The sequence below is a fragment of the Pteropus alecto genome, unplaced genomic scaffold (genome assembly GCF_000325575.1).
Source record: "Pteropus alecto unplaced genomic scaffold, ASM32557v1 scaffold164, whole genome shotgun sequence".
Lineage (NCBI taxonomy): Eukaryota > Metazoa > Chordata > Mammalia > Chiroptera > Pteropodidae > Pteropus > Pteropus alecto.
The window spans coordinates 4,747,384-4,765,362 of NW_006439568.1; the positions used below are offsets into that span (position 1 = coordinate 4,747,384).

Here is a 17,979-nt window from a genome sequence, read left to right on the forward strand (position 1 = left end):
CTACCTTGGGCATTGCTACAGTACCATTCCCAGATTCCAGCAGCTCAAGTCCCTGGGACCCGCCCAGACTCGGGGACCTCCAGGCCTTAGAAGCAAGAACCTGAGCTGCTAAACCGCCTCCTCTAACTCCAGGCCCTGGACACCTTGGCTTGCCCCATCTCTGCGGGCTGCAATTTCTACAGGCCCCAAACAACTTACAGCGGAAGGTTCTGGGGCCTCTTCCTTGAGTCACTGGGCCCAGGAATACCTAGTGTTACGCCTTAGAAACATCCAGAATGTTCCCATATCTTCTCCTGAATCTCTGGGGAGTGGACTGTTCCTGGACACTGGGAAACAGAAGTACCTTGGTCACACCAACTCTCTGCTTCTCAGTGCCTCAGTTTACCCATATGTAAAATGTGGGCTGTATCTGCCCCTTCTTACATTACAGAAATTCGAAGAGTGTTAATATTAAACTACGGTCTGATCTTTGGAAGAAAGGGGCTCTATTTTCACAATTTCATCCTCTAGCTCCCCACCCCCCATCTCCCTGGAACCTTATAGAATGTGCCGCATGGGCCAAACTAGAGAGAGGAACCCAGGGACTATGGGGGTCTCAGGCCCAGGAACGTTCAAACATAGGCCACAATGTCGTCCAAGCAGCTCCTTGTGCAGGTCAAAGGGAATTGGGGTCAAAGCTGCTAGTCGTTGAGGTGGTTCCTTGGGCCAGCAAACCCAGAAGTGCCCGGCGCTGGCCTGGAGGGTGGCTGGGGGAGGGGCCCTTCAGAAATGAGGGGTGGCCTGTAGAGCAGGCCTCCAGACGGGGGCCGCCCTGGGCACCAGGCCGAGCTGCTCGAGCTGCAGCCTCGTGGGCCGGTAGGCGTTGAGGTTGCTGTACAGAGCGAGTGGCCCCTTGTGGGGCCTCGGAAGGAAGTGGGCCTGTGGGGTCAGGGCCCCCCAGAGGCCATGGTAGGGCTGTAACCTGGGGGGTGGGGGCGGATTTGGGGCCGGGGGACTGCTGGGCCCTGAGGACATGGATAGACTCCGGTTCCGGGGGTGGCTTCCCGTTGACGGGCTGCTGAAGGGGTTCGAAGACGTGTGGTCACTGCTGGAGTAGCTGCTGCCGCTGAGGCGGCCAGGCGGGGGGCTGCGGCCCGCTCCGGGCTGTGGGGGTGCGGCCAGCCTGGGGGACTTCAGGCCCATCACGGGCTTGGAGGAGGCGTAGAGGTGGCGGAACTCCTCGTCAAACAGCTCCACTGCCTGGCCTGTGAACTTGGAGAGGATGTTCCGGTGGACGTGTCCGCAAAGCCAGGTGAAGCTGGGGGGAGGAGGAGAGAGAGTGAGGGGCGGGAATGGGGGCTCCGGCCCTAGGCCTCTCTACCACCTTCCTGAGGGGGCGGCGGGGGCTAAGGAGGGACTGGGAAGAAGGAGATTCACACGCCTGCCCCGCTCTGGGACGGCTCATTCCATTCTGGCAGAAGCCCTGGAGGGAGGGAGACAGCGGTGACCCGTGTCACAGGTGGCAGAAGTGATGCTCAGGACCAGCAAATATCTACAGGTTCGTGATTAAGTTGCCAGAGTGCATCCTGGCTTGGGGTCAGGGCTCATCCTGTGCTCAGATTACAGCCCATTAGAGTGAGGGCCCTGTGGACGCACAGAGGGCTGAGGGCCAGGTGAGTCCCAGCGTCCCGCGGACTCTGCCCACATCAGTCACCTAGACGCTGGGGCCTCAGCGGCTCCACCTGTGAAATGTGGGACGCCTGCCTCTTCTAAGCAAATAGGTGCCTGGGGAAGGCAGCTGCAAAAAGGGGGCCGTTCCTTGGAAGGCGGGGGCTGTATTTGCACGAATATCCAGAGGGTTGGCTCCGTGTTCAGGCACGTGGACCTGGAAGTGGAGGAAGGGAGGGGGAATCCCGTGCTCTTTGGGAAATGTGGACAAGAGACCACAGGACGAGCCCACAGGAACCGGGCGTAGGTGCGGTTTGCCCAGATACCCCTGAGGACACCCAAGCAAAGGTCTCGTCCCTCCCTCCGTTTACAGGTTTTAAGTGAAAACAAAATGTTCAAGGTGTTTATATATTACTTTTTATGATTCCTTGATTTAACCAAATTCCTTTGTATTTCTGATGGAAAACTCCTCACCCCGCCCCCGCCACCCTGCCGCTTCCCCTTGAAAATTCCTGGTGACAGCACAGAAGACCCACCAAGAGCATCAGGTTAGTATCCCTAATAATGTGAATCCAGGTGTGGGGAGCAATGGGGACGGGATGATTAGAGTTGGGCAGGTCACCAGCGCTGAGCAGAAACAGCCCCCACCAAGGATCTCAACCGGGATCCTCCAGCCGGCCTGCCTGGCCACCAAAAAGGCAGAGCCCAGCCTGCAGGGTCCCTGTGAGGCAGGGCGGGGGTCACACAGGATGGGGCAATCCCGGGAAGAACAATGAGGCTCTGTTTAAACTTCACCTCCTGCCCAGGAACCACCCACACAGCCCCAGATTGAGGAGCAGATACTGAGCCTGAAGCCAGCCAGGTGACGGGGAAGCAGCAAACACAGGGACAGTGGGACTCTTGGCGACACTAAGAAATCAGGAGCCCTGTGTTATTCGGGATCAGGCTAGACTGAGCCAACAACTGCATGCTTTGCCCAACAAAACAGGTGCCGGGGCCACTTTTCAGGCCCCCACGCCTGAGGCCCCCGTGCACCCCCACGTGTAGGTGAGTCCCTGCAGTATCTGTGTGCCCCGTGCACCGCGCAGGGGTCCCCCCCACTTACACCCCACAGGTCCGCGCGTCCTGTGTTCCGGCTTGTACACGTCCTTGCATCACCACCCATTGTAAGAAATCCATTTTATTTTTCTTGTTTTTGCCCCTTAAGTGCATGAATTGACTTAACCTTTGGCTCAAGACCCACTGTCATCATATTGGTCTATTCATGGCCCATCGTAATGTATGGAGCTATTTACTTCATTATTTTAAATAATGAAATAAGCACCTGTGAACCCACCCCTTAAAATTAAAGGCTAGCATCTTGACAGTAGCTGACATCTAACCATACGGTCCCTCCGGCAACCTATTCTCCTTGCTCCACAGACTAGAGGAATCGTCGCCCGGAACCCTGTGCCATAGTTCCCGTACCTGCCTTTTCTATAATTAAAAAATGTTTTGTGTATTCTGGAAAGTAAATATTTTTACTTTAGTTGTTTTTAACATGACGGTCTCTTGAAAATTTTTCACTTAATATTCTATTGCTAAGATTCATCCATGTTATCTCTAGTTGCTGTACTTCGTTCATTTTTGACTGCTGTATAATATTCCACTGGTGGCTAGATTATGGTGGATTCATCTACTCTCCCATTGATAAGCATTTGGGTTGCTTCCACAGCTTTTCTGTTGTGACCAGTGCTGCTACAAATATTCTTATATTTGTCTTCTACCGTACTGCGGACCAGTGTTTCTTGGAAATACACCAAGGAGTGGAATTACTGGGTTATAAACTAGGTGAGCCTTCAGCTTTAGGAGAGAATGCCGCTCTTTCCAAAGTCGCCGTGCTTATTTGAAATCCCATCGGCAAGGTATAAAAGATCCTATAAATCTAAGTTGGTATTGTTGGCCTTAATTTTTTTCTGCTCGTTAAGAAGGTATAAAATGATAACTCATCCTAGCTTCGGTTTGCATTTTCATTTCTGATGCCGAACATCTCTTCGTGTGTTTTCAATGTATCTCCTCAGTGACGCGTGTGCTCATGTCCCTTGCCCATGCTTCTGTTGCGCTGTTGTGAGTCACAGGAGTTCTCTGTGATGCTTGACACTAATCTGTCAGGGCATCATGAAAACCTGCTCCCAGTTTATAACCTGACCTTGTACTTTCTTTAAGATGCCTTTTGATGAACCAAGGTTCTTCACTACAGTATAAGCAGATTTAGCCGTCTGTGATAGTCGGTGCATTTTTGTGTTCTGTTTAACACAGAGGGGTGTCTGTGTTAAGACACCTAATCTCCATATTACAGAGGTGGGAAGTACGCTAAAAAGAATCGAACTGTACACATTAAATGGGTGAGTCATCTGGCATGTGAATTATATCTCAGTATAATTCACACACAAACACATATACATCCCAAAACCAACTGCATGATTTTGTAATCACGCCTGAGGGAGCTGAGGAGGGGAAAAGGGGTTCTATGTCCTATTGCAACACCAAGGAAAACCGAGGCGCCTGGATGGGTACCTCTATCCTGAAGTCCTCCCAGGAAGGGCTCGACTGTCCCCCTTTCGCCCCTGGCGGGTCCTGCCTCCAGCCTCATGTGTGAGGTGAAGCCCCAGCTCTGGGCAGGGGAGGAGTGTCCTGGGAGCTGCCAAGGGGGCGGGGGTGGGGGAAAGGGGAGGCAGGTGCACCTGAGCTGCTCAGCCTTGGCTTCCATGAAGCCTCAACAGGTGAAACCCAGTGCTCACCTGTATGATCCAGACAGGACGTATCTCCAGTCCGAGATGATGAACTTCTCCTGGATTTGGCCGGCAAACTTCCTGCCTGATTTGGCACAGTACACCTCCGCTTCCACACTCCGGATGGAAATGTTCTGTTGGAAGGAAAGTCAGGCGTCCCTCGCTCATCATGTATTTGTAGATACACGTTTGCCCAGGACAAAGTCCGGAAAGATGCACACGAAGACATAACCAGGGCTTAGCTCTGCTTGGTGGGATTGTGGGCCATTTCTATTTCTTTCCTGGCTGAGTTTTCTAAACTTTCTTCATTGTCTGACATTATTTGAGTAACGGTTAAAAAAAAATAAAGGGAGTGAGAGATGGTAGAATTTATAAAAGCAGAAAATAGAAGAAAGACAAGGGCCTGATGGCCGTGGAGACCTCAGTCGAGGCTCCCAGGACCATGGAGGTCTGGCGGGCCCAGCCTCATAAGTGGCTTTAGTGACAAAGTCCCTGACTTCAAGCTGGTCAGAGGGAAGGCTCGGTGCAGCCAGAGAGGGAGCTTTACGGTGACCTCAGTGAACCCTTAATAGTCCCGTCTAAAAAAATGGTGTCCACAACCGAAATCATGGCCCTGTTTATCCCTTTCCTTCCCGGCAGCACCCGCTGCCCCAGCCCTCAGGCTGGGACCCTGGGAAGGGCAGGTGACACACGGGAAGCTCAGCCGAAGGCGGAATCCTGCCGGACCCCCGAGGATGCCCGCCTGTGGCTGAGCAGAGGAGGACCCCTAATGTCTAAATGTCTCCAACATCTCTCCGCCTCTCCGTAAGCTCTGAGATGGCAGGAGGAAGGCAACGTCCTGCTGTCCCTTGGTGCCAAGAGGACCGTCAGGTATGGCCGGTGCGGGCCACGAAGGCGAGAAGCGCTGACTCTCTGGACCTGCATGCTGAGGTCTGACCCAGGCAACGTCAGGCGGACCCAGTGATCAGAGGAGTCAAGGCCTGTGGCACCAGGAGGTGCCTGAGCTCAGCTACATCTGGTCAGTGTGGAGGGGCAGGGAGGGAGGAAGGGAGGAGGGCAGGGTCTCCTGGAAGCTGACCCGCCTGAGCTAGAGGACAGTCCCCAAGGGAACCCTGAGGACCACCCACCAGCTGTTCAGCCCGGCCTGCTCATGAAAGCTATGGGTGCTTTGACATTTGACCTTGAATTAGCTGCCCCAAATCTGACTTGACTAAATGAACCTTTATCTCTGGGTTTCTTTTCTCCTTGTCAGGAGAAGAAGGTGGGGTGTTGGGTTAAATCTAAGAGGATCAGCCATGGAGTCCTAACCCACATCTAACAGCTCCTGAATGCTGCCCTGCCTGGCGAAGTTTCCTCAGCTGAGAGGAGAAGAGGCGGTTGTGGCGGAGAATGCTGCTCTCCAGCTGTCCCCGGGCCCTCATCCTTGCCAGTCCCCGTGCACCCAGGTGCCTCAAAAGGCTATGAGCGGAAGTGATGAAAATCTCTTCTGGGTCGGGTCCTAAAAACATCCTGCGAAATCCTTCTGCCCGCTCTCTCCCTGTCACTGCTGTCTTGGCATAGCTATGAGATGGGGGATGGCTGTCTGACCTGCACTGGACTTCGAGCAAGAGCCGAACCTTTACTATGTTAAGCCGTTGGGATGGGAGACATCAGTTACCATGGCATAGCCTGTCTTATTCTAATACGAAGTACCTCTGGACTCTCACTGGGGGACCCTACCTTGAGGTGACTGTCAGAGATCTGGACCTTGTCACACATCTCCTGGAAGAGCTTCACGCCTCCTTGGTCCAGGAGCACACAGACGAACACGCCACGCTTGTTGGCTGCCTCTAGGATGTCACAGAAGATCTCCACGTCTGTGAACACATCCATCAGGATGGCCAGGACCTGGGCCAGAGCAGAGGGGACAAATACCAGAAGAGTCAGGGGCAGGCGCTAACTGGTTTCGGCCAAACTTCTAAGTCCCAGTGGGCCTGGGAGAGCTGGTCCCATTGGTGCTGTGCTAGGGGGGAAGGGTGGGGTGGGGGCGGGTCTGACAGGGAAGGGAAAGGGAGAGCTGGAGTGGAGACCCCACCTCTCCAGCCCCACCACAAATCCTCTGGCCTCACCACCCGCTGTTGGAGTATGAAGTGCAGAGGGGGAAGGAGAGAAAAGTAAAAAGAGGAGGGGAAGAGAGGGGAGGGGAGGGGCGGGGGCGGCTGGGCAGGTGCAGGGGAGAGGAACAGATTTAATGTCATGGATTCCCAGCCATCTGGAGCTCGAAGGTAGTCTGTGGTCACTTGTTTTCAAATGCTTTTAAGCCAAGGAGTCCTTGCCTCAAACCAAATCCCTGTAGAGACCCCACATATAAACTAGACTGGACTGAGACGAGCCAGTGGGGTGAAGGAGGGAGCCCTTTCGGCCCGCAGTCACCGCATCCTCTGTCTTAACAGAACATGATATCCGGCGAGTGGAGAGCCCTTCGTGTCCAGCGAAGGGGAGAGCCAGATGTCCTCCTGCCTGCCAAGCGTGCATTCTTCTTCCACCAGCAGCACCCCAATCTCCCATTAAGGAATCACCTCTTTTCCACAATCAGTGTGGTTTGGTTGGGGCTACTGCCATGCCCTGGATTGTTTGGGGGCGGGGCGGGGCGCATCACCAAAGCCCGACCAATGAGAACACTGCATCCCCCACTGGCCACAGGGATTGGCCCAGGGCTGGTCACATGATCTAAAGTATTCTAGTGAGAGTCAGCTCAGGACCTCTGTGGGGACTTTTGCAGAAAGGAGGCATTTTTTCTACTGGGGTTGCTTAGCTTAGTAGATTGTAAACTACAGCTTCTGGTAGCCATCTTGCCACCACCACATGGGGACAGGCTGCCTGAAAATGAAGCCAGCCCCGGAGAAAGCAGCAGGGCCAAGAGGTGGAGACAGATTGCCAGCATCTCTCGAGCATCTCATATTAGCCATGCCTGCAGCCAATCCTACCCTTGGCTTTTCCTCTGTGGATGTCAATGCATGTTCTTCTTAAGCTTCTTTGGGGTTACTTTCTGTGAGGTTGTAATTCATAATTAATAAGAAATGTATATTTGATCTTTTTCCTGTTTCTGGCACAAACTCTGAAAACCCTTGGAATTTCTGAAGTGATGAGGGGGGAAAAAAAAAAAGGTGTCTTTTGTTATGTTAATGAGGTGACCAAGGGTGGGCATTGGTTGCCAGGAGAACCAACCTTGTGATTAGAGGGTTAGAACTTTCAGTCCCCTGGCCCCTGGGGAAGGGAGAGGGGCTGGAGCTTGGATCAATCACCAATGGCCAATGATGGGATCAAATACGCCTATGTCACGGAGCCTCCATAAAATCCCAGAAGGATGGGTTTGAGAGCCTCCAGGTTAGGGGAGAATGGTGCACTCAGAGAGGCCGTGGGCGCTCGGAGCCCTTTCCCGTTTACCTGCCCTCTGCGTCTCTTGCATCTGGCTCTTCCTGAGTTACAGTCTTTGATAACAAACCGATAACCTAGTAAGGAGAATATTTCCCTGCGTGTTGTGAGCCGCTCTAACGAATTAACCGGACCTAACGAGGGGGTCGTTGGAATCTCCAGCCTGTGGCTGATGGGTCAGAAACCCAGGTGACAGCTTTCCATTGCTGCCAATGACTTGGGAGACACCCAGCTGGTGTTCGGGAATTGCTCGGCGGTGTGGGAAAGCTCCCACACAGTGGAACGGGAGCAGAATCTGACTTTTTTGTCACCCAATGAAGAGTCCTTCTTCCTAACACTTAAATTGTGGTTTATTGACAGGTGAATTATTACGATCATTATAATGGTGACGTAGAAACTGGTTACCTAAGACCCGGTGAAATGTTCTCGTACAACTTGCTGTATAATACGTGCTCAACACATATGTATTAAAAATCAACAAACCGACTGAAAAAAGAAAGCAGCACCAATGGTAGCATGTCCGCTGTAACTGCCAGTGAGGGAAAGTGGGGTGCAGATGGATCAGCATAAACCCAAACCAGCAGTGCTGTTTGGAAGGGGCTGTGGCGATTCTTTCTTCAACAGTGCAGCAATAATAGCTCCACCATTCACAGAGACAGGGAAGGAGGTGGCTGGTGCCGGCCTGGAGCTCGCCTTCTGCTCGCTTGGTGTGGGTGTCCGGACCGGGGAGGGAACTGCCGAGAAACTGCTCACTCCGAGCTCGAGTCAGAAAAGGCGTCCTAATCGTGAGACCCGTGACCCTTCAGAGCCATGCCTGTCATCACGTGACCGGGGATTTGTACACATTCAAGCTTCTGGCACCAGTAACACCCAGGCCCTCTCTGCTGGAAGATGAATGCCTCCTCATCCAAGGCGTGGACGAAAGAGACACCCAGACCTTTTGTTTTCTCTCAACGGAAGGTCAGTAAACCCTCCCAGTTGCTTCCCATGAGTCCCAGTTCCCCTGAGACAAGGCTGGTGACCAACGGACAGAGAAGGCAGCAGGTTTACCAATAACCCTGTGTCCTGATTTAAGGGACGCTTGCAAATACAGGCTCCTTACGCCTAGCTCTATTTCATTCACCTCCTGTTGGAATTGTCTCTCAGCTGGATTAAGTCAAAGCCAGTACCTGCTCCAGGCCCCCGTGTGGCTGTGCTACCTTACAGGGTGTAGAGGGTGGATAAGGATGTTCTAAAAGCTGTATCCTCATCCCAGCTACCAGAGGCCACGGATATGAACTCACTTGGAAAAAGGATCTTCGCAGATACACTTAAGACTCTCAAGATGAGATCATCCTAGATTATCTCTTAGTCCTTCAATCCAGTGACAAGTGCTGTTATGAAAGATACCCAATGGACAGACAGGGAGAAGAGGAGGCCACTGAAGACGGAGGCAGAGACTGGAGTTATGGAGCCACGAGCTGAGAAATGCCTGGAGTCACCGGAAGTTGGGAGAGGAAGGACCTTTCTCTAGAAACTTCAGAAGGGAGTGCGGCCCAGCTGACACTGTAATTTTGGACTTCTGGCCTGCAGAACTGTGAGAGGATAAATTTCTGTAGCTTTAAACCCCCAAATGTGTGCTAATTTGTTACAGCGGCCCCTTGAAACTAATACAGAGGGCAGCACATAATCCAGAGAAAAAATGGTCTACGAGGAAGGAGGTAGGGGAGTTTGGCTCCAGCCTTGGTGCTACTGGAGACTCGCTAAGTACCTTTGGACAAGTCACGTGCCCTCTCTGAGCCTCAGTTTCTTTACCTGTAAAGCGCTGCACTATAATAGAACATTAGCTATCACCCAAGGTGAGTCTAACTGTAAGCCCAGATCATAGAAATGGAAGCACGTGCGAAAGTAAAGGCTGTTATTCTAGCGTATGGTTAAAACGTGATCACGATTTCCATATGCATTATTTATGAGCAAGTGTGGATGATGTTAGAATAATGCCATGCAAGAATGTTGTTTTAATCCAGGTTACGGAAGAGGATTCGAATTCGTGCCCATGTCTCTACGGACGTGAAAAAGAAAGAGTAGGGCTCTCGTTAAGCCAGTCAGATGGACAGCTCAGAGGGCGGGGCTGGCTGAGAAGGAAAAGAAGCATTTTCTGTGACACTTTGCCAAAAAAGGAAGTTGGCCTGGAAGCGGAGCCTGACAGGCTGGTTCTGGGAATCCGGAGATTCGGTGAGATGCAGGGGCCCATCTGGGGTGGGGGGCGGAAGCTGGTCAGCTGGGGCTATTCTGTGGGGACCTCAAATCCTGGCTGAGAAGCCCTCGCAACCTGCCAGGCAGATGACAGTCCTTCAAGGACGGGAAACCCTCCTGCCTGAGGAAGGGCGGGGGGCGAGAGAGGAATCTGGGTCCACGTCGGGGACAGTTGTTGGAGGCACATAGCGCCTCATCTCCCAGTCCGTGCTGCTGTTCCTACTCTTTCCTCTTTCTCTTCCCCTGAGCACTGATGCTCTGTTTTTGAACTTGCCTTTGGCAGACGAGTGTAATTACAGCGGCAGCTGTTTGTGAAGCGCCCACCCTCAGCCACATGTTCATCTTCTGTAACCCTCACGACACGGTCCACCTTCCCAGGTGAGAAGCTGGAGGTGCCGAGAAGTTCGGTAACTTTCCGAAAGCCACGTGGCTAGAATGCAAGGCAGATGCCCCAGACCCCACCCCAGAGCCAGGCCCCCAGTCATTCTACTTCCGGCCTAGGAAAAGGACTTTGATGTCCGTCTGTTTTCATTAGACACAGCCTGAGGGGCAAAGTGCCATCTCTGCGTGTGGGTTGGGGCCCTGGCTGGAACCCCCACACTGCTGGGGGACCAGACTCCTCTCACCCGGATCTGGTCCTTTCCCCAGTGGGGCTTGTCCAAGGAATGACCTTGGTGGTGTTTGAGGCATCTCAGGTGTGGAGACTGGGGACGGGGACCTGCTCATGAGCTCCCTCCAGGGGGTTGTGCAGTTTCTGCTCAGGTGGCCTCATTCTATCCTAGACCCACCTCTCTCATCCCCCTGCCCACTGCCCTCAGCCCATCTGGCAGTGACCTTGTGACCTGTGTGTGTGTGAAGCGGGGAAGAACAGCCTATCCTAGGGGAGGGGCTCAGCCTGAAGAGTTGGTCCTTGACGCCTGTGGTGGGGGTGAAGGTGGGAAGCTTCTTCCTTCTGGCTCCTCTACAAGCCTCCACCCTACCCCACACACCCAACCTCCCATAGGTCTGATTATAATGCTTTGACATGCAAACTGGGCAACCTTGAGCCATAACTCAACTATCTCCCTTACCTAACTTTCACACATCAAGACAGTAGTCCCTCTGCCCCAAAACATCCAGGGCCAGATCCTGGACCACTAGAAACCACCTCTAGCCCAGAGCTTGCCAAAATGATTCAAACTAGCCAGCCCTAAACCGTTTACCCTGGCCTGCCTTGCCTTTCCTGCAAAGCCACAGGCAGGCTTGTGCCCTCGTGGCTCTGCATGGTGCCTGTGCCTCCTGCTTCTAGAGAACTGTAAGAACTTCTTGCTTCTTGACAGCATTTCCATGTCTGTGTGGCTTACTGCACCCGCTTAAAACAAATCCCGGACACACTGAAGAAAAGAGAACTGTTGCTCAGCCTTTGGCTCGAAGCCTGAGGCACAGCCGCTCCTAGCACCTCTATCTAGCCTCCGGTCCTGTCCCCAGCCGCACACTCCTTGAGGTCTCGCATCAACAAGCTCTGTCCCACCAGAAGGACTGCGGTGCACCCCCATCTCCAGGACACCCGAGCCCTCCCACGCCTCCTGAATTTAGTGTTTGACCCTCCCTAGGCCTGGAAATCTTTTCCTTCACCTCTCTGCCTGGCAAACGCTTGCTCAGCCTTAGAGACTCACCTCCTCCGTGAAGCCTGCCATAGTCACCCTCCTCCATGTTCAAGCCCAGGGCCGCCACCCACCACTGTCCTCCTCTCCCTCCCTCTCTCCTCCTCGGGCAGCTGGCAGGGAGCTCCCCAAAGTGGGGAGGCTTCTCCCTCTGCTCCTCCACCCTGCCTTGACAGACGGAATTTCAGGCACCATGACTGGCACTTGGTCAGGATTTCTCCTAATGTCCTGGAATCACAGACGCAAGTGGCTGCTTGCTGACAGCTGTCCCTCCGACCCCAGATGCACAAGATCACTGACTGACTATCCAGCTCAGGGTTACAGATGCCCACTCTGCCTTCCCAAAGCTGCAGTGGGGTAAGAATGGACTCCAAGGAAAGACATTTGGCTACATTTAAAAGAAAGCAAAAAAAGAACAAGGTGATATTTAAGCTCGTTTTTTGCCAGAGTCCTAGTCTCTTGACTAAACCTCCTCCCAAGTTCAATACTTTGTGCAATCTTATGGCTCAGGGAGAAACACCACCGTGAGCGGCTGGGGTGTGTGTGGAAGGGCAGTAGGGAGGGAGCGGGGTTCTGGAAAATTAAAAAGAAAGTAGCAATGGGTGGAGCTGGCTTGTCATGTTTCTGTGACAGAGCAGCGATTGCAGTTGACAGATGGGCCCAGGCAGGCAGCCAAGGGTGTCAGCACTGCCTGGGGCTCCCTGCATGGCCTGGGGCAAGTCCCTTAGCCTCCTGGGCCTCAGGTTCCACGCTGGACTAAGGACCCTTCCGGCCCCGAGGGTCTGTTTCTATGCACCAGCTTTGGCCTCTCTGCGTGTTAAGTCCAGTGTCCAGTGTTCTCTCGAGGGGCGCGGACCACTGGTGTTGGGGAAATTCTCAAAGGCAGCTGCTGCTCAGAGGGTGAGTGACACTCCCTGGAGAGAAGCCAGGTCAGGGCTTGCGAAACATGATCCCTTGCCCGAGCCCCTTTCCTTCCCCTACTCCCCACCTCGAAAGGCTCCCTCTCCTGCCTCTGTGGCCCTGAAAAGCTGGTGGCTTTTCTGTCACCAGCACAGCATGTTATGAATTTAAGACAACACTTACAAATCAGAAGATTTCACCTAAAGTTCAGAATTTCCAGCTCCTCTTAAGAGGTACAAAGACCCGACTCTGTTGGCACCGAATTGTGGCCACCTCTTTGGGTTGGTCCCCTTTGCCACAGTCCCCACCACTCCCTTTTGTCCCAGGCCCCCATGAACTTCAGTCATTCTGTTACCTATCGGGCCTTTACAGGCAGTTTGTGATATCCTCCTCCACACATAATGCACACACACGTGTATATATATGCACACACACACACACACACACACGAGCGAGCGCACGCAGACGTACATACATGAGGGCTCGGGGATGGGCTGTTCCCACAGAGATGCCAGCCACAGGCTATCCATGGAAGTAGGCTGTGGCCCTTCTCTGCTTAGAGCCGTCAGTGGCTCCCAACTGCCCACAGTGGGAAGAGCAAACTCCTTAGCATGGCTCACAACCTCTCCAGCTCCCACCTCTTGCCACTCAATACCGAGCGATCTGAAGACTCTCAAACCTACACTCTCCACGTTCAGGCCTTTGCACGTGCTCTGCCCTCTGCCCTCTGCCCAGGACCTCCTCGTCTCCCCTGCTTTTCACTTCATGCCTACGCCTTCTCAGGATCCAGCGCCAAAGTCCTTTTCTCAGGAAGTCTCTTCTGAAGTCCCCAGGCGAGGCCAGACACGGCTCCACCGAGATTCCGAATGGAGGGGCCACTCCACTGGGGCCATACTTGTCCCTTGTCCTCTCTGACTCTGTAGACCTGTCTGCACAGACGACCATGCAGCAGCTGAATCCAGCCGGTGGTCAGGCGGAAGATGGAGTAGGCAGCAGGAAAGGGACCTAATTAGATTTGACATATAGAAAAAGTATCCGCAGCAGCATAGAGACTGAGCGGCTGGGGGTCAAGGGAAGAGGAGGGCCAGGCAGGAAGCTCATCGTAGGAGTTTGGTGATGGGCTGTGGCGGCTGGGACCCAGACTATGACACGTGGCGTCAGAGGTCAGTTATCCAGGACAAGGCAGAGAGTAACATCCCTGACTCCATCGTAAGCCCCACTCATCTGGACTCTGCCCCTCGGGACAGGACACGCCCCCCTCTTCCTCCTCCTCCAGCCCCCCTTCCTCCCTGCCCGTGGCCGTGGCCGTGGCCGAGGAGACGCAGGGCCCGGCATCGCTACCTGGCTGGTCCGGGTGATGCAGCGGCGGATGAGGTCCCTGATGTTGCTGTGCTTGTCCGTCTGGAAGTACACGGTGGCACTGGACTTCTCCTTCAGGTAGGGCTTCTCGGCCGAGGCCCAGGTGTGCAGCAGGGTGGGCTCGCTGCCCTCCGAGGCCACGGGGAAGTAGGTGCCTGACTGTAGGGAGTAGGAGTCGAGTCCCTTGGCTCCTGCCTCGGCCCCTCCGGGGGTCTCCGGAGCACAGGGGGGCTCTTTGGCTTGGGCCTGGATGTACTGGGCTTCCACTGAGGACAAGAAGTCCACCTCGCCCTCCTGGCTAAGCGCCTGCCAGTAGGCCTCAGGCCCCCCATCCAAGAGGGCATCTGTGGCCAGCCGGGCACTCTCGTTGTCGCTGAAGTCAGTCCTGGCTGGCCGGACCCATCGGCTCTTGACATCTTCCAGGCGTTTTCGGATCTTGCCCATGTGCCTTGACAGGCTCATGCTGCCCTGCCCCTGAGTTAGGGAGGGGAGCCCGGCACTTGAGCTGTTCTGGACGTCAGGGGCAATCAGGCCACGCCACCGAGGAGTGGAGGTCTCGGCCGGCACCCCGGGACTACCTGCCACCGCGCACGCACGCTCCAAGGAAGCGATTTCCCACTGTCCCGAGCAAAGCGTCACAGAAATCACCAACCGCAGCTAGGGCTCGGCCTGAGCAAAGCTTCACAAGATCGTCAGCTACAGCTGGGGCTTGGCTTTTCTCCGAGTGACACCTGCCCTGCCCACAGTAGGGCTGGCTCAACCACGCCTCAGCACACTCAGCCCCGGGACATTTCCTCTCCTCCCAGCAGCAGCGGAGGTGAGCCAGTTTCCCGCTCGCTGGTTGCACAATTCCCCCAGAGACCCCCAGGCCTTCGTTGCAAAGCAGAGAGTCTCCCAGCACCATCGCCCCCGGGCCTCGGGTCTCCTCCTGTGCTCCCCGGTGAAGCACCGATTGCTTCAAAGACCTGAATTTCCCAGCGAGGTCAGATGGTGCCCGTGAGATCTGTCTTCCCACCTGTGTGAGCAGGGAAGCTGGACGCAGGCCAGGGGCTCCTCCTCTCTCCGGTAACACCCCAAGTTCCTGGTCCTCCCTGTCCTCTGAAAAGGCTCTCCTCTCCTCTCCTCTCCTCTCTCTCTCTCTCCCTTGTTGTGATTGTGGTCGTGTTTGAACAGAGCCCCCAGAGAGGTTCCAGGTCTGTGCCCATGGACCTTTGGGATCCATCTGTCTCGCTGCTGGAGGGGCAGGTGGCAGCACGAGTGTTTGAAGTATAAGAACTCGCAAGGGAGAAGCCACATTTCCTTTCCAGGTCGGGTCATGGTCAATTCCATGCCAGTGGAATGCAATATCTAGAGTCCTGACTGTCTTTGATTGGGTTCTGCCAGAAACAGACTGTGAGACTAGGATTCGAGTAGAGTTGTCCGTCAGTATCCATGCGGGACCGGTTCCAGGACCCCGGCGGACACCAGAATCTGTGGATGCTCAAGTTCCTTATGTAAAATAGCACAGTATTAGCAGATATCCTACGCACATCCTCTCGTGTAGTTTAAATCATCTCTAGATTACTTATAACACCCGATACAATGTAAATGCTGTGTAAATAGTTGTTCTACTGTATCGTTTAGGGAATAATGAGGAGAAAAAAGCTGTTCATGTTCAGTACAGACACATTGCATCCATCATAGCCCTAACTACATGGTATGTGCCGGCAACAGCACAACTTTTTTTTTTTTTAATTTCTATCCAAGATGGGTTGAATTCATGGGCACAGAACCCACGGGTGCAGAACCTGCCAGTACAGGTAGCTAATTGGGAGGTGATCCCGAGAAGCACGGATAGGGGAGGGGAGCCCCTGTTGGGCCTGTTAACGAGCCATTGCGTTTCATCGAGTGGGAGTGGGAGGTATGTGCACCTGTGGGAACATCTGGTGTTCAGTCCTGCCTGGACCTCTGGGAGGTGGTCCTCAAATTATCCCCACCTCAAATGTGAGAAGGCTGTGGGACTTACCTACCAACCTCCATTTGCTGTTTGTGGGGGCTGGTCCCAGCCACACCTGCCCTATGTGCTCGCCAAGCACAGCCCGAGGCCAGAGAAAGCCTCCGGGCAGAGGCGCAGGTGCGCGCAGTGAGCGAGACCGTGGGAGCGGCGAGGGCCGGCAGGATAAACGCAGGGCCCTGCCAACATCTGCGAAGAGAACGATGCCAGGACCCTAGGACCATGTGGCCTTCCAACAGCTAGTACCGCAGGGGCCAGATGTCTCTCTGTGGCAGATCTACCCTTCAGAAAGGAAAATTGCTAGAAGCATCTGCGACCCCACTGGAGCTGTGGCCCAGGTGGCTCAGGCCAGTAGCAGAGTAGTATTAAGTACAGTCCAAAGAAGAGAAAAGCAATTTAAAAGGAATTTCTTCTCCTCTTTCGAAGACAGCAAAGGAATCCAACTGGTGACCTTGGGTAACCCTCCTTTATCTCATCTTATCACTCCCCACAATCCCTGGCACCTCAAAGAGGACAGACCTAATAAACTCGCCCTATTGCTCCTTGGCACCATTCCAGGATTCTAGTTGAATTCTTTAGAATACACAGCAAATCTGCCCTGTGCGTGCTGTCGCACCTAATCCCCTATTCCTGCCCTCCCGGCAGACATTACAAGTCGATCACAGAACTCTTTCCTCCAGCTGGGAACGATCCCTCACTGTTCCTTATCGGGTTCAAAGAGAAGTCCTCACTTGGAAGGAATCTTGGATGCACTGCAAGTGGTTTAGTTTACTGATGAGTAAACAGTAGCCCGGAAAGAAGAAGCGACTGTCCTCGAAGTCACCAAGCTGGCCAGTGATTGTCATCTCCCCTCCTCCGCAGCCCCAGCCCTGTGAAATGTTATCATTCTCGCTGGGCCCACTGGCTGAAATAATAAATTCTCCCCCCTGGGATGGCACTTCTGGACCAGGCTGGCTGGCTGGCTGGCTGTTGAGCCACACCTTCTCAGAGAGAGAAATCTTTATCGAAGAGCCCTCAGTGACAGGTGCTGTGGGTGACAGAGACTTGCCTTCTTCCTTCCTGTGGCCTGAAGTTTCTCCTGCTCGTGAGGATACCGGACAAGGCAAAGAGTGAGAAGCAGGGCTCTTATGAGTAACTGAGTGGTGTTGGGGGCTTTCTGAGAATTCCATTGATCTAGGGCAGCGTTCTCACCTGTGAGAGCTTTCGTCATCTAGCAATGTCTGGAGACATTTTTGGGTGTCACAGCTGGGGCACTTGGTGCTACTGGCATCCAGAGGGGATAAGCCAGGATGCCGCTACACCCTATCATGCACAGGACAGCGCCACAATATAGAACGGCTGGCCCCGAATGTCAGTACTGTGGAGGCCGAGGAACCCTGCTCTACAGCACAGACTCCAGTGGATGGCTGGCCCTCCCCCATGCGGGAGGCGGGACCCCTCGTCTGTTCAGCCCCCCCCACCAATGGGAAGGCCTTGTCTCCTCTACCTTCACAACTTAGTCAAGTCTTTCTCCACATTCAAGGTCTCTCTTGCTCCGCGCCTCTGTGAGGGAGGCTTTTTAACGATCCCCGAGCCGCTGTGCCTGCTCCTCCCTTGGAGGCGCAGGGAGAACTCGCCTTGGTCAGTCTTATCCTGTTTGCGGGCACGCTGCCTCGTCTCCTCGCTCTGCCTTTGATTCATTGAGTGGTAAAGGCAAAAAGCTTCCGTGACTTTGGAATCGGGCACAACCGCGTTCAGCTTGTGCCTAGGATTATATGTGACCTTGAGTAGGTAACTTCACTGAGCTTCACTTTTCTGTTCCTATAATAACAGCTAATGTTTATGGAACGTGTGCTGAGGCCCAGGCGCTCTTCTAAGTGCCTTTCATGTGTTCACTCATCGGATCGTCATAACAGCCCTGTGAGTCAGTGCTATTGCCAATTCTGTCTCCTGGATGAAGGAAATTGAAGCACAGAGGTTACCTAACTAACTGACCCCAGGTCACCTGGCAGGGAAGTGGCAGTGCCAGGAGCTGCAT

The 17,979-nt window shown here is 54.0% G+C and overlaps 1 protein-coding gene across 1 annotated transcript; it reads right to left on the reverse strand.

The window, feature by feature from the left end:
* Nucleotides 1-762: 762 nt before the first annotated feature.
* On the reverse strand, nt 763-14,431 carry FAM83A (family with sequence similarity 83 member A). The gene is made up of 4 exons (XM_006916578.1): nt 13,952-14,431; nt 6,138-6,305; nt 4,428-4,552; nt 763-1,297 (listed from the first exon to the last, which is right to left on the reverse strand). The coding sequence occupies exons 1-4, from the start codon at nt 14,429-14,431 to the stop codon at nt 763-765; spliced, it is 1,308 nt and encodes a 435-aa protein (XP_006916640.1).
* Between the last annotated feature and the right edge of the window lie 3,548 nt (nt 14,432-17,979).